We start from the raw sequence: 24,511 nt of genomic DNA, 5'->3' as shown, positions 1-24,511 counted from the left end.
TTTAAGGATTTATTTGAGGCATAAGGTAATATAAGCAAGGGGGACAAGTTAGGTTTTAAAATTACCAGGAAGACAAGGTTTGTATGCAGATAGAAATTGTCTGAAATAACCATTTATCACAGAATGTTTTTTTTTATTAATTTCTAACTGTCAACAAGTCAACAGACTCGTACTTAGTAACTTGGGTGAAAATAATTTAGTTACAATAAGAAATGTCTCTTATTTTAATAAAATACCGGGTGTCTCAAAAAGACATATGCACCTTAGTCATCGGTAACTGCCTTGGAAACATGTGGGTTCTTTCTGTCTCTAAATGTCATATTTTTTTAATATTAAATTAGTCATAGAAATATTTGGAATAATACATTTTGTAAGAAAAAACAAATTAATATCTTACCTTAATTTTTACAAGCAACAGCATTTATTGAAGCTGCAGTTCCACAGGCTATTTCAGAAATATGTTACATCTTCAAATTTTTTGTTAGTATCTTTATTCTTTAACAATAATATTTTCAAAATTATTCCTTGTTTTTTTTATAATCTCATTCTTGTAATTCTGTGAAAAAATTGCTTCTTCTGGCTCTGGACTGTATGGTCAAGGTATTAGCAAGAGTAAGCTTAAGTTTAGAGAGAGCATGTATTAGTTATGTGTTGTTGCTAAACCATCAGAATAAGAACAGTATAACATGTTTTGTGTAGTCTTCTAAAAATTCGGGAAGCCTGCTGTTGTTCATGGTTTACATTGTTAAGACAGAACTTGAATGTTTTCATTTATTTATGATTGATCAAATGGTTCCTTTACTTTGTGTTAAAACTGTTTGATTGTGAAAGCAAATTATATCTTGCTTTTGGTCAGCTTCAGTCTCTTTTTGACCATGCTCCTACAGAGAAATGTGGAGTCCAAACAAGCATTTTAATTTAAAATATAGAAAAATCATGAAAATGTATGCTTTCTTACAGCTTCCTTAAAGTAGCCCATATTTTAAATTTGAGTCCAACATTAACTAATTTATCTAATATCTTTAAAAGAAGATATTAGGTTCAACAGTACGTATCCCACAGTTTAGATTTATAAATCATATTTTGAGTCCTGTGTGCTCCAAAGTAATATTATATATTACCCTGTTCTCCAAGCTTCAATAATTTCACTTGCCTAGATTTTCAGCAAGAGGGAAATATATGTATCGTGTTGTTTAACTTTCTGTAGAAAAAAAACATTTCCCAACAGATGGCTCTGCATAAGTTTCTAAAGATGTAAATTGAATTAATGTTATGGTCATGCTTAAAAACTTGCTGGCTTTTGACTACATAAGAGCTGTGTCCTTGGTGAAGCAGATACAATAACATTGTTTGTAAGCCAACAATCCTTGTACACTTCAAGCTGCTAAAGCTTTCTGATACTTTATTTTGATGTGATATATGTTGAAGAAAATTGCATCAGTTCTTATTTTGTCCAAGTATTATTGACGACAGAACAATAAAATGTGTTCGATGTTCAGAAAACGGTGCTACCTAGAGGAGTTACTTATGTGTTCCACTGATGTAAATAAATACATATCTTCATATAAGTCAAGCTGTTACCTTTTAAAAGGTAAGGAGGTGTATATAGATTGTAGTGCTTCATTTAGTAGAATTAACTTATGTATATTTAGTTGTACCATCAGCATTAGCATGCTGATGACCACAAAAGCCAGTGCAGTCATTTTTTTAGGTTTTTTTTGCTATGAGTTCTTAAGAATAAGAGTTATTTACTAACAGGAGAACTGAAAAGTAGTGTGACTCACAGTGAATGACTTTAACATAACAGCCTCCACACTTCCGTCTGACACTTCAGGACAAAATACTATTTTAGAAAACTACTAATGTTTTTCCAGTGAGTATATACAAACTAATACATTCCCTTGAATTTGTTTATCTAATGAAGGGAGTTTGCCTGGAGAGATCCAGAATTGCCTGAAGTCATTCACATGCTTCAACACCAGTTTCCATCAGTTCAAGCAAATGCAGCAGCCTACCTTCAGCACCTGTGCTTTGGAGATAACAAAGTAAAAACGGAGGTACAATACTGAAGTTGTTTCTGTTCATTTGATAAACTGTAAACAAAGAGAAACTAGATAGGTAGCCTTTTATTTTGATTTTTTTTCATTGTAAAAACTGACTAACCCTGGAATGTACACCCTTTCAAGAATGTGTTCATACTAAAGACATGCTAATTCTTAGATATGTTAACATTTTACAACATAACATACAGTCAAAATCATTGGTTAAAGTGTGCAGTACCACAAATATTTTCAATATTTAAAACTATATATGACTTTCTTAAAGTTGGCTTTATAAAATATGTATTTAATGCGGTAATAAAAACTACTTACTTATTGATAATTGGATTTTATAAAAATCCACATAGACTCTCCACTGTTTTAATGAATTAAAAAAATAAAGTTGTGGTGAGTTATGAACAGCTAATGAAAACAGAATAAATAAATCCCAGTCCATGAATATTTATGTGACTGTAGGCAGGGTTTCTGCCAGGTTGATAGGGAGGAGAGAGATAAGTGAGGAAGAATATAATCTTAACTGCTACTGGCTATTGTTCTACTCCTTTTACAAAGCAACAGTAAATCCATTGATGTTCAAGAAACCTGTCACATTGTATCCATCTCTCCTGACCATCTTACTCACCATTTCCCTGATGTTGTGTTATGTACTTTGATAAAATATTTAGCAGAAAAAAGACATCATCATCAAAAAATTCCCACCCAGCTTTAATCGCCATCAAGGGTTTGTGTGGTACACAATGTTGGAGTGTGTTATCTTTCATCCTGAAATTTCATACATTTACAAGCATTTCTTTAATCTTAAAACTACTTAATCAAGCAGACAGATTTAAAATTAGTTACTCCCACATCACCTAAGCAATTCTAACAGTATCTGTGAACAAAGCCCAGAAGTAGCAAAAATGTACATTTACCCTATTCTTGCATATAAACCACATCTTTCCACCCAAAACCAGCTGGGGAAAATTGGGGTGTGCATTATGTATGAGGAAAAGGGGTTCCCCATGAGTCCAGAAGCTGGATGGGGAAGAGGCAAAGCAGTGGTAGCATTAATTGCCATGGCTCTGGGAGCCACTGCAATTTAACACTGCCACTGCTCCTTCCCTCCACCCCTCCCTGCCAGACCTGTGAGGAACCCCACCTCCTCAACTGTCCTGGGTCAAACTGATATGTGAGGTTGGCATACAAGTGGACTTGGCATGCCAGGTCTGATCTGGCACACGGCTCCAGAGCTGATTTGCCAGGTCTGACCCCACATGCTACCTCCAGAGCCACATGCCAGGTCTGACTCTGTATGTTATCTCTGGGGCTGTGCACCAAGCCTGGGACCATGTCCTGGCTCTGGAGCCATAAGCCAGGTCTGATCCAGACTTGACACAGAGTCCAGGGCTTTTTTTCTTCCTTCAGGCTCCCCATCAAAATAAAGAGGCATACTATATCTACGGGTGTACAACACATGAAAAAATACAATAAAAACACCAAGACACATATCTGTGGAAAAACGAGGCTGCTGACAACAGAATTTTGAGTGGAGAATTTTATTTTTTGTATCCATCAATATGAATTGAGATCCATTTCATGCAAGCATAGCTTCCTATAATGTACTGGCAGGAAGGAGAAAAAACTAATGATGTAAAAAATAAAAATAAAGATTTTTTTCTCAACATAATACATCTATCTTTTTGAAAATAAATCTATTGAAAATTGACGATATAAATACTTAAATTTGTTACATTAAGTGGCATTGTCTAAGGTAATAAATATGTAAAAATTAAGAATAAAAAAACATATATTAAACAACATAATTGCTTCAGTAGAGGAATCCAGTACATCTTCCAAGCAAGCAAAAAGAAGCAGATAAAGTGCAAAGGGGTGGGCAAATTATGGCCCATGAGCCAGAACCGGCCTGCAGGGTGCAACTACCAATGGATTGGATCTGGCCTGCAGCTGCTTCTGTGGAGCTCTGCATGGGGCTGAGCCCTGCCCTGCAGCAGGTAGGGCTTCATACCGCCTGTGCCCATTGGTACCAGTCCTGGCTGGTGCACACAACTTACTGTTGGGGCTGCTTCCGGTGCAGTTGCAGCTGCCCAGGTGCTGCTCAGTTCCCCTTGCCTCTAGCAGTGTCTCTTCCTGCTCATGCTCCTGCCCCTGCTGTTCTGCTGTGGGCAGGGTGGGGAAGCTTTAACTTGGCAGCTTTTGCCCCAAGGCCACCTGGCTGAAGCTGGTCTAATGGCAGAACCTGATCTAAGATTTGCTTTCCCGGACCCTCCCCCCTACCAAAGGGCAAATGTACATTTTGTTCACTACCTATCTAAGCTATGCCCCTTACAGAAAACTGCATAACATAGATCAATTCCACCTCAAGCTTTTTGAATGTCTATAACTAGCCAGTGAGTGCCCCCCAGCCACTTAGAAACTGGACAGAGCTGACATAAAGACAAACTTTTCTTTATAAAATAACTAAAAAATACAAATAAAAAACAAGAATTAAATCCATTATTTTGACCAGGGTTTCATATAGAATGATAGAAAATTAGGGTTGGGAGGGACCTCAGGAGGTCATCTAGCCCAACATCTTGCTTAATATAGCATCCCAGCCAAAATATATCTTCCTAGTTTCCTGCTTATTGTTTTAAATCAGGGGTGTAAAATTCATCCAGCCTTGAGGGATAATGTGGGCCAGATGTGGTTTGGAAGGTAGATCTGTAGGCCAGACTGGGACCCACCCTCTGCAGCACCTGCAGTGCGGGGTCCAGCATGTGCTGGCCCTGGGGCTTACTGTGCATGCGGTGTGTGGGGCTGGGACAGGACCTGTGTTGTCTGCAGCATGCAAGCTGGACATGGTGCTGCAGGCAGCACAGAAGATCGATCCAGGGTGCTGCATGCAGCCTACAGCCCAGACTCAATATGCCACATGCAGTGCCAAATGAAGCCTATGGGCCCTATATTGGACATCTCTGTTTTCAATCATGCTAATTAAATCAATCCACATTGCTGCACTGAGAGCATAGAGCGTTGACTCTTTCATAGCAGCCAATTCAAGGACTGGTGAAAGTTACAAGAAAAGAAACAATATTTTCCTCAAAAAATTTTCCCTGAAAACAACTGATTTCAGAAATGCTTATAATTTCCTATGATTATTAGCTCAATTAATGATGATCCCTAATGTCCCTAAATTTAATAACTCTTTGTTCTATACTGTTTCCTCTGGGTATGTCACTGCTCCATGCTTGAGCCCAGAATGTTCTTTTTCACTAAAACTCTTGAACATAAAATGTGATTATGCCTGTAGTGGCAAGAGGAAAAAATGAAAGAAACAAACTCTCTAGCCTTCCTACCTGAAAAAGAATACAGATAAGTGGTTCCCCAGATGGGCAGGGCTGGATCCAGCCAGTAGACCCAATCCAGTGGCCAGGGCAGGTGTAGCAGGGGGCAGCCCAACCCCAGTCTAGCCATACTGTGAAACAGGGCTTGACCCAGCCCCAACACAGCCCTGCAGAAGGAGAGAGGGCATGACCCAGCTCCAGTCCAGCCCCTAGGGAAGAGGAAGTGTGGTCCAACCTCAGAGGAGGAAGTGGGGATGGCTCAGCCCCAACCTGTCTAGCTGGGAGGGAAGTGGGAATGGTCTGGTAGAGGGAAGACCATCTAGGCCTCAAGCTCTGTTGCCTCAAAAATGGCCTGATGGAGGAAAGATAGCATGGCCCAGACCTGCAGGGCAAGGAGAAGGTGGGGGAGAGAAGGGGCCATAGATCAGCCCTGAACCAGCTGCACTGGGGGGAGGGTGCCAGACTGACCCTGTGGAGGGAGAGTTGTGGCCCAGCTCTGACCCAGCATACAGGGCTTGGGATTTTGACAGCAAGGAGGAATGGCATATTAACAGCCGCTCCTCCCCTGCTGCCAAATTTCGTGATCCTTGGGAGCCCTGTGGTCCAGATTCCAAGGCTCTGCAGGCCACATTTGACCCACGGGCCAGAGGTTGAGTACCCATGCCCTAGAGTCTGGGGACAGAAATGGTAGAAGAGCTGTAGAATGTCTTACTGTTCAGAGTATGCACTGTCCAGTATGCACTGGAAGTTGCATTTGCTTTTCATCAAGAATTTGTTTACATGGATTCTGCTGTAGCTGTAAGCAGCTGGTGGGACCTTGTACCCTCTTAACACCAAGGTCATTACAGGCCAGTAGCACTTCCTTCTTACTGCCTCTGGACACTCACAATATTAATTTGTTCCCTCCCTCCCCGCATCCCCAGTTCTTCTCTTCCCTCAGCCTTCCCCCAGGTTTATGAAGTGCACAGTGGCTCTCTAAATGGTTCAGAATAGATTCCTTGATGATCGGTTCCATGATCATTTTAGGTATCTATGTCAGGCTGACTGATCTGTAGTTCCCAGGGTGTTCCTTCTTCATTCTCTTAAAGATGGGCACTATATTTGCCCTTTTCCAGTCATCTAGGACCTCACCCTACTTCCACAAGTCCTCAAAGAGAATAACCAGTGGCTCTGCAATTACCTCAACCAATTTTTTGAATACCCATGGATGCATCCCAACTGGCCCTGCCAACTTGAATACATATAGCTAACCTGTAATCCCTAACTTGTTTTAGCATGCTAAATGGTTTGTCTCCTTCCTTATTTTTACTGCCAACTGCACTTGTCATCTGGTAGCTGCCCCTCTTTGTGAAGACTGACATAAAAAGAACATTAAATATTTCAGCTTTCTCTGTATCATACTATAACAGGATCACACCCCTGATGTTTTCTCTCGCCTGCCTCACCTTTTTGTTATCAACTACTGTATGAAAAAGGAGGCTGCCCCCAAGCTCCAGGTTATGCCGTGGCCCTTCTTTCAAGTAGTTCACCCCTCTTGGACCCTGCAGTTCTCAGCTGTACCCCTTGAAAGCTAAATGAGCCTTCTGGGCCCATCTAGGCCTTAAGTTCTGTTGCCTCAAAAGCTAAACTCATGGCCTCCTTCTTCCTCTCTAGTTGCACCATGCCTCGTAGATGTTACCCATTATCACCTTGTTAGGCTACTTCAAGGTCAACACACCCTTTTTGGGGTGTCCACGTTCCACCTTCGGCCCCTCTTATCTATGTGGGTGCCTCCCAGCCGAGGTCTACTGTGTTAAACCTGGCTTCTATTACCCAGACCTGATCTTGCCTCCTTGGGGCCTTGTCTCTGCCCTTCTTGGGCTTCTGGGCCCCTGACCTTTGTCTCTGCCCCTCTTGGGCTACAACAGCTTGTGCCCTACCCTAGAAGGCTCAAACCTCATGCCTCTCTGGAACCCCAGGACCTCTAGTCCTGTCAGCACCTCAGGCCCAACGCTTAGTAGGGCTCAAAGCAACTATGCTTGGGCAACAATAGGACCTCCTTATCTCCTCTTTTAGTCCTACCCGGTGCACTGGCTTAAATCACAAACCAAAATATAAGCCTTCTGGCTGTAACAAAAGTCTACTCTCACCAGCTGTACCAAACTCTCATTATCCTGCATCCTGGCTCCGTGCAAGCCTTCTCTCCCTTGCTCATAGTCCCCCCCCCCGGCAGCAGTTTCCCTAGCCTTAGGACTGCCACAGTGTTTTGGCTGCAGAGCTCTTCAGCCTCCCAAGATAGACTGCCCTCTTGGGTCAGGGTCTGGGCTTATAATGCCTCCCAAGCCCCATCCCCTTCCGGTCAGGTGCCCTTTTAGCTGGCCTGACCATGGGGCTGTTTCTTAACCCCAGCCTTGCTGGCTACCTTTTCTGGTTCACAAAAACTCATCCTTTAAAGGGATTATTCTATTTCCCCGTAACAGGGTAAGAATTCTCTGTTACACATACATAAGTAGATTGCCTTCTGTATGCCATATGGGGTCTATGGTTTCTCTGGTCTTCCTCTTACTTTTGACATGCTTGTGGAATCCCTTCTTATTGCCTTTTAAGTCCCTTGCCAGCTGCATCTCAAATTGTGTCTTGGCCTTCCTAATTTTTTCCCTGCACACCCATGCAATGTTCTTATACTCTTCACTAGTACTATGAAGATGCTTGTTTTAAAAAATTGCATGTTGCTGTAAATGTAATCTGCAATTCACCTCAAGCTAAGTCTGCTTTGAGAATGATTGTTTGAAAGCTTTTCTTGAAGAAACGTCTAGCAGGCTTGTCAGCCGAGATTTATTCATTTGTAAAAATCTGTTCAACTAAATGTGGTACTAACCAATGCCCCAGAAATGTTATCAGAAATGTGACTTCTGAATCTAAAAGACTGCATTCTGTGTGAAATTATCCCGAGTTTCTGCTTGAGTCTGCCTTGAATCAGAGACCAGCTCAAGCAGGAGTGTCTAGGAGATCGAGTCTAATCGGTATCTGTTTTCATGGTACTGATAAAAACAAACAAACAAACAAATATGAGGTGCATAACGCAGAGCCTTTTAAATCTTTCTTAGCTTAGAAATCTGACTGGCACTTCCGATTTATCCTCAGTATTGCATCATCTTCTCTGAGTTGTCAGGAGCATACTAGGAGCACTGGGAGTGTCATATATTGTTTATCGCATATTCCTTAGTAGTACATCCCTCTGCAAAAAACCTTTACCACCAAGCTGACAACCTCAAAATCTGTAAGCTTTATACCAGTAAGCTCTAAACCTGTAAAATCTATACCTGTTACCAGTGGTATTAGTCTTGATTACTTCAGTCTGCTTTTTTACAGCCATGTCAGTAGACATGGTTGTAAGTCCCCCATGGCAGCAGTGTTCCTCATTCCATTGTCTTCCTCACCAGACAAGGGCTGCTTTTCAGATTGTTGCCTAGAAGGCTGACTGCAATATCAAAACGTTCTGATGGGGTGTATATATGCAATCAGTTTTTTTTAACTTTGATCTAAAAGATCAGGGACCTGGAATCTATCCACTAGGTTGATGAAGTGACATTTGTAGGCTCATGTATGAAGCGTGTTTTGTAAAATTAGACACCTTTCACAGACAAGTCTATAAACTTCACTTCATCAACCTACTGGATACAAAAAAAACATGGACTAAATATAGACATTGGATTTATGACATATTATAACCTGCCTAACATCTGATTCCCCAGGTACCTCTCCACTATTTACCGCCTACATTCATTGCCCTCCCCTCTACCCCCAACCTGTGTCTCACCCACTGACTCCTCAATTTACATCTTGACTGACTGGCTTTCTTGCATGCATACCAGCCTCTGACTTCTTTACTATTAATTCCATCCAGGAAGAGTGCACACTGGCTGTACATGCTTCGTCAGTCTGACGAAGGGTATTTATACCTGAAAGCTTGCAAAGAAGAATTTTTCCAACTATTTGAGTTGGTCTAATAAAAGATATCAGATGTACCCAGAGAATCTTGTCTGTCTATAATTTAAAATATTTTGAATGGAGCAGCCAACAACTATATTAAATTTGAACATAGTCAGCAATCCCTCAGTTTGAGGATGATCTCTACTCATTGATGAGTCTTTAGATGACGTAAGAGTCCAATCCTCGAGCCACAGACCTATCTGCAGAAGTTGCAGGTCTTTCCGCAGGGAAAAGTAGGCTGTAGGCTAGGATTTCTCGCCTTTTCCTTCCTCCATTCTCTCTTCTCTGCTTCAAGGACAAGATACTTTACCTCTGAATGAGCTGCCACTTGGTTGAGGTTGTGGCAACACTGGAGTCAGTCGGCAGCCAGCTCCTCCCAGCTCTTGATGTTGGCATCTGTTTTCGTGAGGTATGCCTTCAATGTGTCCTTGTAGCATTTGCTCTGGCCACTACAAGATCTCAGGCCATTACTAAGCTGGGAGCAGAGCACTTGTTTTGAGAGATTCGGCTCATAGACATTAAGCTGAACTCCTTTTTGATTATTTAATTCTGGCTAGCATTTGCACAAATTCTGGTTAGCATCAGGTGTAACATGTTTTTAACTTGTGCTACACATCATGTACATAAGGCCTCATCCAGGAAAAAGATAATGGTTACCTTTCCATGCCAAGAGTCTGGATTTTTGTTTAGGTCAGCCCATCCAGGAGAAAAGGACAAACATTTTGCCATTTTGAGAAAGGTCAAGAAATACCCCAGCCCTTCTCTCATGCTGTCAATTACTCCAAGAAAGGGAAAATCTAAATGAGCTTCACATGCTAGTTCCATCATGTCTTGCCCCTCTGTTTGCACTGATGAAGCATCCCTTAGGAATTCATGTAACACTAGGTACAGATTGTACAGGCCTTCAGAAGAGAGGAATCTTCTAAAGTGAGGTTCTAAAAGAAGGCTTCATGGAGGCCTTTATCAATTCTTCGCTACCTATCTGATATTCATTCAGCCACAGAAGAATTATCCTCTAAATTAAGACGCTAGATGGAGATTTACTTACTTTGAAAAGACATGATATAGTCTGCGACTCCTGAGAAAAAGATATTAACAAAAAAATATCCCCTTTAATCAGTGGCCAGAAGTCAAGAGGCTATTTTGGATTGGAAAGGGCTCAAACTTTACTACCTTACCTAGATCAGTAGAGCCTTATCTGACACTGCTTTAACTTTAAATTTTTCATTATTTTGATTTTGTATTTCAGTGTTATTGTAAGGATCAGATTAATTGACTAGAATATCAAGGGTATTAAAAGTCTTACAGAATGAACTAAAATGCTTGCATTGCTAAAACAAGAAGGTTTGCAAACCGCAAAAACCCATCTTTATCATTTGAATGACCTATGAAACGAAATATAATGCTTAAGCTGTGCATATGTTTAAAGACCATCTATCTAGCTTCATTTTTCCTTGAATACTTAAAATGTTGGTAGATTATGTCATAAACTGCCATTTTACATTAATTCTTTTGATTTTTTTTTTATTTAGAAAAATAAGTTCCTGTTCATACAGCTGCTATAATTTTGTTTAGAATAGTTCTTTGAATACACAGTGGTTTAGTAAAGAAGTCTCTTATGAATGGATTTCTGACACAGATTCTGTTTTACATTAAATACCCAAAATGGTATTCTATCAAATTATGAGTAAAGCTTAGAACTATAGTCATCAAGACCATCCCTAGGAGGATGGGAATCGGGACAGCTGCCCTGGGCCCCATGCTTTGGGGGACCCCACGGAGCCGGGTGGAGCAGACACCCCCTCCTATGGGGCCCACCTTGTGCTGGTGACTCCACACCGCCAGCTTCATGTCTGGCCTCTCGCCACTCCCTCATCCCCTGCCACTACCGCTGGCTTCTTCGCATCCAGGCCCCAGACCCTGCTACAATCATCTCATCACCCTTTCTTAATTCACCCTGATGCATCTAGATCAGGGTTAAGCAAAATACGGCCCATAGGTTAGATCTGGCCCACAGCAGGTCCCTTGGTCCTGCCTTGTCCAGGCCCCGTCCAACCCATGCCATGCACCCCACAGTGGGGCTGCTCTTTCTAGTTGCCACCACTGGCCACATAGAAGCTGGCAGGGACCCACATACACAGCCCCAACCCCAGCCAACCCCATGCGCACTCCAGACCAACCCTGACCGGTGTGAACCAGCTCCAGACTAGCCAGAACGTACATATACAGCCCTAACCCCAGCCTACCCTTTGCCTTCTCCAGACTAGCCCACCCACAATGAGCAGTAGTGCCCAAGCAGAAGCTGCTGCTGGGCACAGGGGAAAAGCAGCCACTTCCCTGTGCTGCTGCCGGGCCCTTCTTGCTACAACCACCCAGAGCCTGTGCCCAGGCTGCCCTGAGGCTCCTCCCCACTGCCATCACCACTGCCACCAACGTTGCCTCCGGGCTGCCCAGCAGTGGAGGGGAGCCACCGGGCAGCCCGAGCATGGGGTTTAGGTGGCCACAACAAGAAAGCACAAGGGGGGACGCCCACTTATCCCCTGGGCCCAGCAGCAGCTTCTGCTTGGGCGCTGCCACTCATTGAGAGCACAGCCCAGCAGTGAGCAGCTGGGGCTAGTCTACTGGAGTGCAGCCTGGTCCAGCCTACCCCGCACAGATCTGCGGGCACATGCCTGCTCCCATGCCCTCTCGGACCAGTGGCAAGAGCTGCCATAGGAGCCACCAAAAGAGCAGCTCCTGGACCGGCGGCATGCAGCAGCACACAGTGGCAGAAGCCCCCCTTCCCAAGTCCCATGCTCCCCACCTTGGCTGGGCAGCTTGTTCCAGCCCCAATCCCTCCCTCGCTGTGGGGGCATTTGTCTGCCCCTCCCACGCCCCTTCCCTTCCCTCCCCACTCCACCCACCACAACAGACTTACCAGTGGGAGGCAGCTGTGCCCAGTGTCGTCGAGGACTGCTGCCTGTATAACCTATGGCTGAATCTCTGACTCTCTTTGAATCAATTCAGAGGCTTCCGAATCGATTCAGACCTTTTAACAGGTCTCCCGACTCGATTCAGATTCAGAGTTTCGGCCACCGAATTGGGCCATATCTCCCCCAAATGAAACCAGCTACTGAAGCTTCACACAGCTGAGAGAGGGGTCAACAGAGGGATTCTGGTTGAACTGTTTGGGGTCCTATTTGGTGATGTTTGCCAGACATTTAAGGCTGGTGAAGAAACAGGAATCATTGGAAATGGGAAAGAAAGGTGCACAGCCCAGCTGTGGGAATGAAGAGGAGGTTGAAACATATTCAAAGTAATGGCTCATCATGACTTGAAAAAGTCAGGCTATACTTAATGGGCGCTAGCATATGTCTTATTCAAATGGGGTGGACCATGGAGCAGCCCTGGTTCTACAGGGTCCTGAATGAGTTCCGGAGTGAGTATGGGTTACAGAAGGAAAGCCTGGTAACTATGTCCACCCACAAAAAGATACAGCGGGCAGTCGGAGACAGAGGCAGGTTATCAACCATGGAGACAGTCCCTGATGAGGACTGCCAAGCTATCTGGAACCTGATCTTCCTCAAGGACCTCTGCAAGGACAACAGGGACTTGAGCTGATTGATAGCGAACTGAGTACTCCCAGTGAGGGCATGGAGGTACAGGGAGGCATAAGGGATTTGAACCGATTGCCCGAGGGAAATTTGCCAAGAAGAAGCAGAGACCATTGACCACCTCTTATGGCACTGCCCATATGCCAAGAGTGTGTGGGAAAGCATATGACGGCTCCTTGAAAGAGTGACAGAAGTCAGGCTGATGACAAGGGAGGAGACGATGTACAGACACCTTACTGAGCAGCAGGGGTCCCATACAATGCATTTCAACCAGTTTGTATCCTGTATCAGGAGTGCCCTATGGCAATGCAGGAACCTTGTGTTAATACAGGCACGCCTAACTCAAGGAAACAAACTGTTAAAATCTTTCTGAGCGAACTTCAGTCCTACCACCAGAAAGTGGTGAGTGAGAATGGAGAAGGCATAGCCAACTTCATTTGGAAAAGCAACACCTGGTGCAGATTGTTCCAAGACCCCCCAGGAGGGGAAATGTACAGACAGAATGAAGACAGAGATGCAACTGAACCTGGAGGTGGCGAGAAGGATTACAACAGGATCAGCAGCAGCGGAAATGACAGCAACATCAACAGTGATAAGGGCAGTGAATGAACTGAGAATGTAAACCCCAAATCGGAGTTTGGATTAAAGGACTGTGATTTGGGTGGGTGAGGGTAGAGGGTGTGTGCACAGAGGCTTAGGGGAGTGGGTGTGTTTATTGTAACGAGAAGAGTGGGTTTTTTAATGCAGTTTTAGGATGTGTGATGAAAAGCTTATGATAGAGGATGTATATATATAACTCTCTAGATATAAAAATATATTTTAATTTTAAAAAAAAGGAAGGCACTGGTCTGATACCTGAGTCAAAAATGCAATTAAAATGGTACTGTGTAGTGGAGGGTGCACCCCTGTCAGCTTGTGAACAAGACTCCCTATGAGAGCTTCATAGTTAGCTTCCCACTGGCTGGCTTCCAGTGGGAGGATCTTGACTACACACTGACTTTATGGAAATGGGAGACTCCTCCTTAGCTTGCTCCTGCAGTGATATGACTGAGGGCAAGCAAAACCCCAGGGCATCCAAACCCCAAGCCTCCAGGCTTGGGCTTGCACATAGGATGCCTGCCAGAGGATTTGGAAGTATCTGAAGCCCCAGGCTGCTGGGGTGGAGGATGCTTGCTGGTAGCAGGGCCACATATGGTTGATTCAAACAGATTTGGCTAATTTGACCTGGAACACAAAAAATCCCTCCCTTCCCCCCCCCCCCCCCCCAAAAAAAAAAGAAAAGAAAAGAAAAGAGGAAGGTTCCCATTATCATCTCAGCCTTTTTGGCTAAAATAAAATGTACCATATTTTTGGCACCAAGGGGAGAGGGTCAGGGCTGGTTCTGGCTCTCCCAGTGGCCTGGTGCCAGTTTCCTGTAGAGGGAACACCTGCCCATTTTTTTAAGGGTCACACGCATACAAAAAATGGGTCCTGTCAGTACATTTATTTTGTGTGTCTATGTGTTTTATAGTCACGCTCAGTGTTGGCTGCATTTAATCAGCTTCTTAGTAACTGTTACTGTTTCTGTTACTGAGCACATGCTGCTTTTGGCAGCAGTTTTATGATAGACAATGTATTTAATGATTTTACTTGCATGTGATTATAAGACAAGGTGGAGGGGGGTTCCCCCATGCTGATTGGGAGCGGGGAAGCCTTGTTTTGTATTTCAGTAAATATGGTGTTTAAAAGTTATTAACAGAAACCTTTTTTAATTAGGTTTTTGACGATGTGCAAACTTTAAAATTAATTTTTAGGCTGGCAGATTACAAGTTACTTTTATATAAATAAAACTGGATTATTAGACAGAAGATAAAATTCTAACATTTTTATCATTCTAACATTTTTATCATTTATCATTTTTTCATTTCCTTTAATTTTAGCTTGATCAGAGAAAATAAGCTTGTCAGTTCCACTTTTGTTTCTTTTAGATTTAATTCTCTGGTTCTCTTGCTGCTACAGTGCTGCAGCATTTGAACTGTAAATATTGCAAAGGAGTGGGATTTTTAAAAAGTTTTTATTAGAATGTATTTAATATTACACAAACAATGCCGTTGATCTTGTAAGCTAGTTTTATCTCAAATTTTTCTTTCTTTGTTTTTCTTTAAGTAACAGGTATCAGAACAAGTTATCTTCTTATGTTTATTTTGTACAGCTCTGTAAACTAAATCTTCCTTCTAAGGAGGGACCTTTATATGCTAACGTTCTGACTGAAATAAGGTCATATTTAAGTTCAATAGCTCTGTTACATAATTAGTTCGAATCTTTGTAGTTTTCATTTGCTTGTATTACTGTGGTATTCTCTGTGCAGCTGTTCTTAGATGTAAGAAACAGCATGGGTAAAGTTGCAAACAGCACTGTAAAGATTTTTCATAGTTTCATAGTTTCTAGGGTCAGAAGGGACCTGAGCAGATCATCTAGTCCGACCCCCTGCCATGACAGGAAGAGCACTGGGGTCAAACGACCCCAGTAAGGTGGTCATCCAACCTCCTCTTAAAAACCCCCAGGGTGGGAGCCTGCACCACCTCACTTGGAAGCTGGTTCCAGACCCTAGCCGCCCTGACCGTGAAGTAGCGCCTCCTGATGTCCAACTTAAACCTTCCCTCCGCCAGCTTGTGACCATTGTTCCTGGTCACTCCTTGCGGCGCTCGGGGGAACAGGGACTCCCCCAGCGCCTGCTGATCCCCCCTAACCAGTTTATAACAGGCCACAAGATCCCCCCTCAGCCTTCTCTTTTGAAGGCTGAACAGGTTCAGGTCCCGCAACCTTTCCTCATAGGACCTACCCTGCTGTCCCTTGATCATATGAGTGGCCCTCCTCTGGACCCTCTCGATGCTGTCCACATCCCTCTTAAAGTGCGGCGCCCAGAACTGGACGCAGTACTCCAGCTGCGGCCTGACCAGTGCCGCATAGAGGGGGAGGATCACCTCCTTGGACCTGCTCGAGATGCATCTGTGGATGCACGACAAGGTGCAGTTGGCCTTCCTAGCCGCCTCCCCACATTGCCGACTCATGTTCATCTTGGAGTCAATAATGACTCCCAGATCCTTTTCCACCTCCGTGCTGACAAGAGGGGAGTTCCCCAGCCTGTATGTATGGTGCCGATTGTTCCTCCCCAGGTGCATCACCTTACACTTGTCTGTGTTAAACCCCATCCTGTTCTCCTCCGCCCATCCTTGTAACCTATCTAGGTCCAACTGTAGCCTGTTGCTCCCCTCTATTGTGCCCACATCCCCCCACATCTTCACATTTTAATGATGGTTGTGCTATAAGCACCTGAAAATTGCTGTGGGTAATAGAAATGTCAGTAAACACCTTATTACAGGCATGCAAACAGTGCATTGAATTTGGCAATAAAACAATATGTGACAGTCATGCTATATATAGAGTTTTACAAATAACATTTCTTGGAATGGAATAAGATTTATTTTAGTTTTAAATGCACAGAATAAAACTTACTTATCAACTAATTGGAACTGATATTGAACATTACTTTCTAGGTCTGTAGATTAGGAGGAATCAAGCACCTTGTTGACCTTCTGGATCACAGGGTCCTCGAAGTTCAGAAAAATGCTTGTGGCGCACTGCGAAACCTTGTTTATGGAAAATCTACTGATGAAAATAAAATAGCGATGAAGAATGTTGGTGGGATACCTGCCCTTTTGCGATTGTTAAGAAAATCTATTGATGCAGAAATAAAAGAGCTTGTAACAGGTAAGTCTTGGATAGATAGCATGTGATGAATTAAGGTATATTTCTCTGTAGTGAGTGACACCTTCATAAGAAGTTTTGTAGCCAAGAATGAATGCTAATATTGCATGTTCATTAGAATTTTATTTGTACATTAGTACTTAGGCTATTGTATAACTAACTAATTTGTTTTTTTGTCAGTTGACCCTTAAAATTATTTTATATATTGTAGATAAATTTAGAGAACCATATTCATATAGTATAGAATCACAGAAATAAAAGGTATCTCAAGGGTCACCTAATTGAGTTCCCCACATAGATGCAGGATTTTCTAGGAACCCCATTTAAATGCTATCCAGCCATCTACCACTTCCCTTCCAGAGAGCTTCTTTCATTGTCCTGCTATTTTAATTGGTAGGAAGTTTTTTTTCTGAGATTTACTCTAAATCTGCTTTGCTGAAGTTTAAGCCCACTATGAAATCCCTTTTCTCTGGCAAGGGAGAACAATGTTTCTCCATCTTCTTTATGGCAATCTTTCAAAAATCTGAAAACTGCTATCATGTACCGTCTTAATCCCTGTAACTGCACGTACTTCTGGTATGGGGGATTACTTCAACCCACTCATATAGTCCTCCTGCACACTGTGCTTGACTCCTGTGTAAGGGCTGTTGATGTGTATTAAGCCCTACCTGTGGTATCATCATACTATTTTAGGATTCTGCTAATATGCGTCTTTAAATTTAAAACTTGCAGTATTTCCTAAACTGAGTCAACAGCAAGCACATATTTTAGAGGTATGGCTCTCTGTTTAGTATAGTGTGTTGAAACCTCTAATTATTTAGTGCTTTTAGTTCTGAGGTCCTTTTTTGTAAGTGACAGAAATTTATACATTATACTTAAAGATAACCTTATAGAACTAAATACATGTTTTAATAGGTATGTTGAAATCCAGGAAATATCACTCCTCTTTATGTTGCACTTTGCCCATTAACACAAATGTGATCATCAGTGGCTGACTTGCATATGTAATAATGCAATATAATCAGTTTCTTGTCACTGAAGACATTATTACAAGCCACTTAATGTCAGCAACTTAAGTCAGGGGTGTCAAATATACAGTCCCATCACCTGGCCCCTGCTAATGCCCCTGGGTCTGAGCAGACCTACACTGGGCACAGCACACACCAGACCATCCCTATGGACTGGACCCAAGACAGTATCACATGGGCAGGCATGTGGCACGGATCCTGGAACAGCTGGAACAAGCACTGCCTGGGGTGTGGTCTGGCCAGAGGTGTAGAGTTCAGATCCCAGACCAGCCAGAATGCGTGCCATGGTACATGCAGTGCCTGCTGCAGCTGGACTGTGCCACACGTAGCACTAGTTCCAAGACACATGCTGCACATATACCTACCCCAGCAGTTCCAGGATGGCGCTGCATGGGGTGCCTGCTCCAGCCAATCCAGGACTTGTGCTACATGCATCACTACATGTAGCACGGGTCCTAGAGCAGGCACCAGGTGCAGCATGGTTTCCAGAGCAAGCACTGAATGTGCAACAGTCTGGCCAGATCAGGCATCTCATGTAGTGTGGCATCCACTCCTCCCAGTGTGGGATCCACACTACATACCCCTGGCCAGACTGTGGCAAACATAACTCCTCTTCCAACTGGTCCAGTATCCACACAGCACAGGTCCCAGGCTGGCTGTAGCAGGCACCAGATCCAGTATGCTGGGAGTGGGAAGGGACAGTGTCTACAGGCCTGATTTGGCCCAGGAACCAGTCCCACACCTCTCACTGGATGAGTTGGACATTCATAAGTAAAGTGATCTCAATTATGTAAATTTACAACTTAATGTCATAGTTACTGAATGATGTTCTAAGATTAAATTATCAGACAGTTAATGGCAAAATAACTTGCTTCATTGAAGAAGTAAAAGTAAACAGCATAAAACTGTATTTTTACTGTAACTGCAAGATTGGCTTATCAGATACTTGCTCAGCCTCTAGGAATTTAAGGTACCAGCAAAATCTGAGTGCAGCGTGCCTAAAGCTTTAGTGTTGCGTGTACGTGCTGGGCGTGTGTTCTTAATATGTAGTGTAACTTTACAGTGTATTTGTGAAATGCTTGAAAACAAACAAAAACATTAGAGTTACAGAGTGGGTGAAGCTCAGGGATGAAGCTACTATGGGGGAGGGGGACACAAGTGATGCTGAAGCCTCTCCTCAATTATTTAGAATAACAGTGCTCATCCTTTTTTTTGTGTACAAATAGGCCAAACCTTAAAATTAAAAATGGTCCAGTAAAGGACACACCCTTTTCAACTGTACAGTAAGCTTTGAGCTCAACAATATGCCAATACAGGCTTTACCTGGAGCCACCACTTTCACATGATTCTGAAACCTAGTGTGTGAATGTAGCCATCAGTTGCCCTCCCCCTCACCCCTGTTCAATTCAGGGGCAGGGGAAAAGTGGGTACAAGTGACATTGGCATTCATCCCTTTGGCTCAGGAACTGCACGGATGCAATGGTGGCTCCAGCCAAAGCCCACGCTGGCATACTAGTGGGCTCATGCCCTTGACAGACCAGTCACATGGGTTGTGCAGGCTGCATCTGGCCCATAGAAGGTAAATTGAGCAATACTGACTTTGAATATAATTTTTTAGCATAATTTAACTGTTATGGTATTTCATGTTATATTTTTAATAATAAATAAGGCTACTGACATGTGAAAAAAATGTGCTTTACTGGAAGAGTTAGCCCATGAATTCAGACACTGCAGAGCTGGGTTGTATAGATTGGGCATTTTAGCAGGGCATTTTTGGCGCTTTTATCTAATAGCTAATTCAATCAGCTATTGGATAAAAGCGCCAAAAAAGGCCTGCTGAAGCACCCAATCTATATAGATGTTAGGTGAGCCGGGTCAAATTAATTCAGTGCCTCTTCTAGGCATGCACTGGGCTCAGCGTGGGGGCACACTGAGTTTAAAGTAAAGCACCATGGGGAGGGGGCGTTACATCTGTAAGCAGCCTAAATGTCAAAGGTGGACACGTAAGTAAGCTCACAAACAGACTCGGGTATAAACTCTAGCCCCACCAAACTTAGTCATGGTACCACCTTTTGTGAAGTAATGAGAATGCAAGTGCATTTGGTGGACGTCTGAGGCAAAATACACATTCAAAAAGAAAATAATCTCATTGGTTGCTATAATCCTTCCAAACGCTTCTTCACCATGCACTGCCACCTGGTATGCAACCCTGATATTGTAAACTGTGCTTAGTATCTTAGTATTTTGTCCATCCTGTGTATGTGACGTTATCAGGGCTTGACTGTATTTTAAAGTAAGCAAAGACATGCTATTATGGGAAGAGTCGTGTTGTTATAGACATTGGCTTTTCTGAGTAAATACAATTTGAAAATACTAAGCAACTCTGTGTTAAAATGTTGTAACATGTGACACTCACAGAATTAGCATTCACAGTGTGTGAAATAAATATAAAACATTCAGTAGTACTATGCAAAAGGTGGTTCAAATGTTACTTTAACCAACAATTAGAGTAAATTATTTAACTGTTTGAATACAGTATTTGTATGATTTGTAGCTCCATGTTCCTAAGCTAGCAATTTCCACAGATGTTTCAACTTTTGCCAAATACAACTAAAAGCTTGTTGTTTAGCATTTATGAATATATCATGAGATAAAAACAAGTATCAGTTGTTATGAGATAGCTACACATGGAAATGTAAGATCTCTTGCTTCTAATTTTAAAAATAGTTTTAACTGCTATTGTCTGAGAGAACACATTGGCCTAAATTGTTGCTTGATTTATAAACAGAGAAATAGTTAATTTCTCCCAAGTCTAAATGTATGTTTTATTTCTTCTTCATTTTTTAAGTTTTACTGGCCAATTTGCATAACCACACTGTTGTTCAAATCAGTTACAATTTGGACAGTGTGTGTTTTGCAGTACCCAGTGCTGTCAAGATAAAATAATATACTTGGAAATAGTACATAATGTTACAGTTGCCATTTAGTGAAGTGATTTTTAAAATTTTAGGTTCCTGCAAATATCTTTTTCATTGTACAGAATAAAGGGATATTAAGTACATGTAGTTGCACATTTACTAAACCAGTGTCTTGCAGTTGCAACAGGAGCTCTTTTGTCAATGCAGTTTATCTTAGTCCACTTTGAAATGCATGCCATTAAACTGCAAAAAGTCACACAGTGCAGAATTAGAGACTCCACCCAGAGATAGAATACAAAACAGCTTTTACATTATAAATACATATTGTGGTTTATTTTGCAATGTTTCCCTTATGGACCAAAATCCAAATTAAACTGTTCCATTGTCCTCCAACCTTTGGATTACTTTGTGTCAGGATATGGGCATTTCCTCAAAAACATGCAAGTTACTTAAATATTTTTAAACTAAAATTAGAACATGATCTGTCTGATATGGCTTATTGTAAAGATAGAATAAATTATTCTTTTATTTAATAAAATCTGTTAATTCAGGGGTTGTCAGCCGGGGTATGCGTACCCCTGGGAAGGCCCCAGGGGGTACGCAGCAACAACATGGAGAAGCTGCTGGCACTTCTGGTTGCACTTGCCAACCAGGTGCCAGGGACCCTCTGACCCTCCCTTGCTCGTCGACAAGCTGTCAGGGGACTCCCTGCTTCTCTACTGGCTGCTGGGAGTGCACCAACCAAAGAAGGTTGAAAACCTCTATGTTAATTGATTTGAGTTATATTTAGAATGGGTACTTTTACAGAAATGACTTTAAAAAATAAATCAAAATTAATTGAGCCATATAACTGATACACCTTGCACTTGTCAACACTGACAAGTGCAAGGTGCTGCACCTGGGGAGGAAGAACCAGCACCATACCTACAGGCTGGGGAACTCCCTTCTCGTCAGTACAGAGGCAGAAAAGGATAGTTTTATAGTTTCTAGAGTCGGAAGGGACCTGAGTAGATCATCTAGTCCGACCCCCTGCCATGGCAGGAAAGATTACTGGGGTCAAACAACCCCAGCAAGGTGTTCATCTAACCTCCTCTTAAAGACCCCCAGGGTAGGAGCCAGCACCACTTCTCTTGCATTCTTATTGCCAGCAGTTAACTATCATTAACTACAGGAGGTATGTCTGCCATCACTGAAAATGTCATTTCTCATGCTGTGGGATGGATGTGAATTCTCAATGTCCCAAATAAAGTAGAAACTAAGTATAATAAACTTTTTTTAAAATTTTAAAGATGGCATCTTATATTTGGAAGCACTAGTGTAAGATTTTATTAGTAATTCAATAAAGAAGCTCTGGTTTACATTCTAGTTTTCAGGACATATGCAAAATTTAAAAAATCTAAATTTTAAAAAGTTGGAATTTCAGGGAAAAATCAATTTTGGAAAACAAAACTAATGTTGGGGAAATTTCTGAATAATTTAAGTAATTATGTGTATCAATTATAATTGAAATAGTTATAGTGGCATATAACAAAAATATATGATCTTTATCTTTGCTGTTGCATACAGATTGTGTGAGTTCTAAAATAGCCCAATAATTATGCAGATACAAAGAGTTCTGTTAGTGAAAAATCAACATATAGTTTATAATGTAAAGATATATTGAACAAGTATATTCCTAAAATAGTGGGAACAAAACACTACATACATATGTATGTATTTGACTCATATATTCCATTAGTTAAAATCAACATATAGTTTATGTGAAGATACACTGAACAAGTATATTCCTAAGAGAGTGGGAACAAAATAGACGTATATATAACCTCTATAATCTTTAGCTTCATTTTCAGCAGGTAGGATGAAGGCATTGATAGCTAGGATGAAGGAAAAATATAAATAATGAAATGAATGAGGATCAGTGCATTTTCCAAAGCAAGGAATTTATAGGGGAAAAAAAGATTTTCCTGATGTTGTATAAGGAACAAGAATGGTTTGGTTTCTAAGGCACTGGACTGGGATTCAATAGATCTGGCTTTACTTGTCAGCTGCATCATGCTCCCTGTGTGAGACAGATTTAATTTTCAATCTTGAAACTTATTATATAACATTTTCATTACTGACCTTGACACAAAAAGTAGGATTGTGATAATGAAACTTGCTGATGACACAAAGGTGGGAGGCACCCTCAATATACAGGAGAATACTAGCCAGGGGAAAAGAAATGGTCTAGAGGACTGGTGTAATAGTAGTCAGTTGAAATTCAGTAGCACGGAATTCAAGACCACGTACTTTGGACCTAAAAACAAAAAAACTGGTTCTAAACTATGTTGCATCAGTTAGAAATGACAGAGAAGATGACAGGCCTGCATGTATTTGTCAATCTCAGGATGGTTTTGAGCCACCAGTCTTGAAAAGAGAAATACTGTCTTTGTATGAGTCAGAAGAGGTATTTCCTGGAGATACAAGGTAGTAATACTACAAGTTACTGATGAGAGTTCATCTGGAGCACTGTGAAAATTCTAGTTATTCATGTTCTAGAAAAATGAATTCAAAATGGAGCAACTGCAGAGAAAGATACCCAGGATAATCAGGAGACTGTTTAATGAAATTAAATGTTAATGAAATTGAAATTCTTGTTTAAAGAAAGGAGACTAAAAACTTGGTTTGCATAACCTAGTAAAGAAGAAAGTGATTGCTGTCTCTGGATATGCACATATGTTCAGTTCCCAGAAATTTATATCAGTGGGAATTGTGATGCTAGAGAAGCGTGCAGACGTTGTGGCCTGCAGCTGCCCCTCACTCCTGCCAGCAAATCAGAGCTGAGCCCATAGCCCCAGCTGCTGCCCTGAGTCCCTGACCACCATGGGGAAGTGCCCCCCCTACATGCCTTCCACAGACCAGGGTGACCCAAGTCTGTGAAAGACATAGCGGGGAGGCAGCAGCTTAACTGCTCTTGGTCCTGAAAGGATTCAAGCAATAATAGAGATATGCCATCCATCCCTTCCACAGACCAGGGTCACCCAAGTCTGTGGAAGATGCAGGGGGCAGCCTCAGCTTGAATCTTGTCAATCCTAGAAGTTAAGTCATGAGGAAATGCCCTCTCCCTCTTCCACAGACTGGGGTCACCCCGGTCTGTGGGATGGGTGGGAGAGACATACGGTCATTCAAGCTGGCAGGGGAGAAGTGCTCTTATTTTCTCACAGAAGAGCTAGTTCTCTTCCTCAAAAAAACCCTTGAGCAGTGTATGCTCTTTGACCTGGAAAAAAGTCATTTTCCCTGGCACAAATGTAACTTCTTTTTTCTTTTTTTCTTTTTTTTTTTTAACATATCTACCTAGTAAATACTAGGCAGGAAAAATAATTATTTAGTATTAAAGGAAGATGTTGGCAGAAAAATGAATGAGTGTAAACTGTCCACAAGGAAATGTAGGCTAAAAATTAGAAGATAGTTTCTAACCATCACAGCAATGATATTTTGGAACAGCCAGTAAGAGTAGTAGGGGATAAAAATACCTAACTCCTTTTAAGATGAATCTTGATCAGTTTTGTAAAGGAACCAAGCCCAAAGGAAAGTAATCCCAACGAGGATCAAAGGGAGCAGGAGAGTACACAAGCCTCCATGGCTCACCAAAAGCATCCGGGAATATCTCCTTGCTAAAAAGGAGCCTTACACCCAATGGAAAGAAGGGGTCATCACCAGGGAGGGCTATTCTGCAGTTGCTTGGGGATGTAGGGGGGTAGTTAGGAAGGCCAAGGCAGAGATGGAACTGGGACTAGCTTCCCAGATTAAGGACAATAAGAAGTCCTTTTTTAAATACATAGGGGGTAAAAAGAAGGTCCCAGGTAATGTGGGGCCCTTGCAGGACGCATT

At 42.1% G+C, this 24,511-nt stretch overlaps 1 protein-coding gene and 1 long non-coding RNA gene across 7 annotated transcripts in view; one reads left to right on the top strand and one right to left on the bottom strand.

Moving 5' to 3' along the window:
* The window catches only part of LOC109301292, a 21,430-nt gene extending 18,209 nt beyond the window's left edge, over positions 1 to 3,221 (bottom strand). Inside the window, exon 1 of the long non-coding RNA XR_002098495.1 lies at positions 3,208 to 3,221. This is a non-coding gene — a long non-coding RNA (uncharacterized LOC109301292). The remainder of the gene's footprint in view (positions 1 to 3,207) is intronic.
* PKP4 (plakophilin 4) overlaps positions 1 to 24,511 on the top strand; it is a 245,731-nt gene that overhangs the window by 136,941 nt on the left and 84,279 nt on the right. For all 6 annotated transcript variants that reach the window (XM_019522356.1, XM_019522358.1, XM_019522357.1 and 3 more), the window contains exons 9-10: positions 1,925 to 2,057; positions 16,485 to 16,698. In XM_019522356.1, coding sequence (XP_019377901.1) covers positions 1,925 to 2,057; positions 16,485 to 16,698 — 347 coding nt within the window. The remainder of the gene's footprint in view (positions 1 to 1,924; positions 2,058 to 16,484; positions 16,699 to 24,511) is intronic.

The sequence above is a fragment of the Gavialis gangeticus genome, unplaced genomic scaffold (genome assembly GCF_001723915.1).
Source record: "Gavialis gangeticus isolate Ggan-Ray unplaced genomic scaffold, GavGan_comp1, whole genome shotgun sequence".
NCBI lineage: Eukaryota > Metazoa > Chordata > Crocodylia > Gavialidae > Gavialis > Gavialis gangeticus.
The sequence above is the reverse complement of the archived record's forward strand: the minus strand, read 5'-3'. Positions and strand labels throughout refer to the sequence as shown.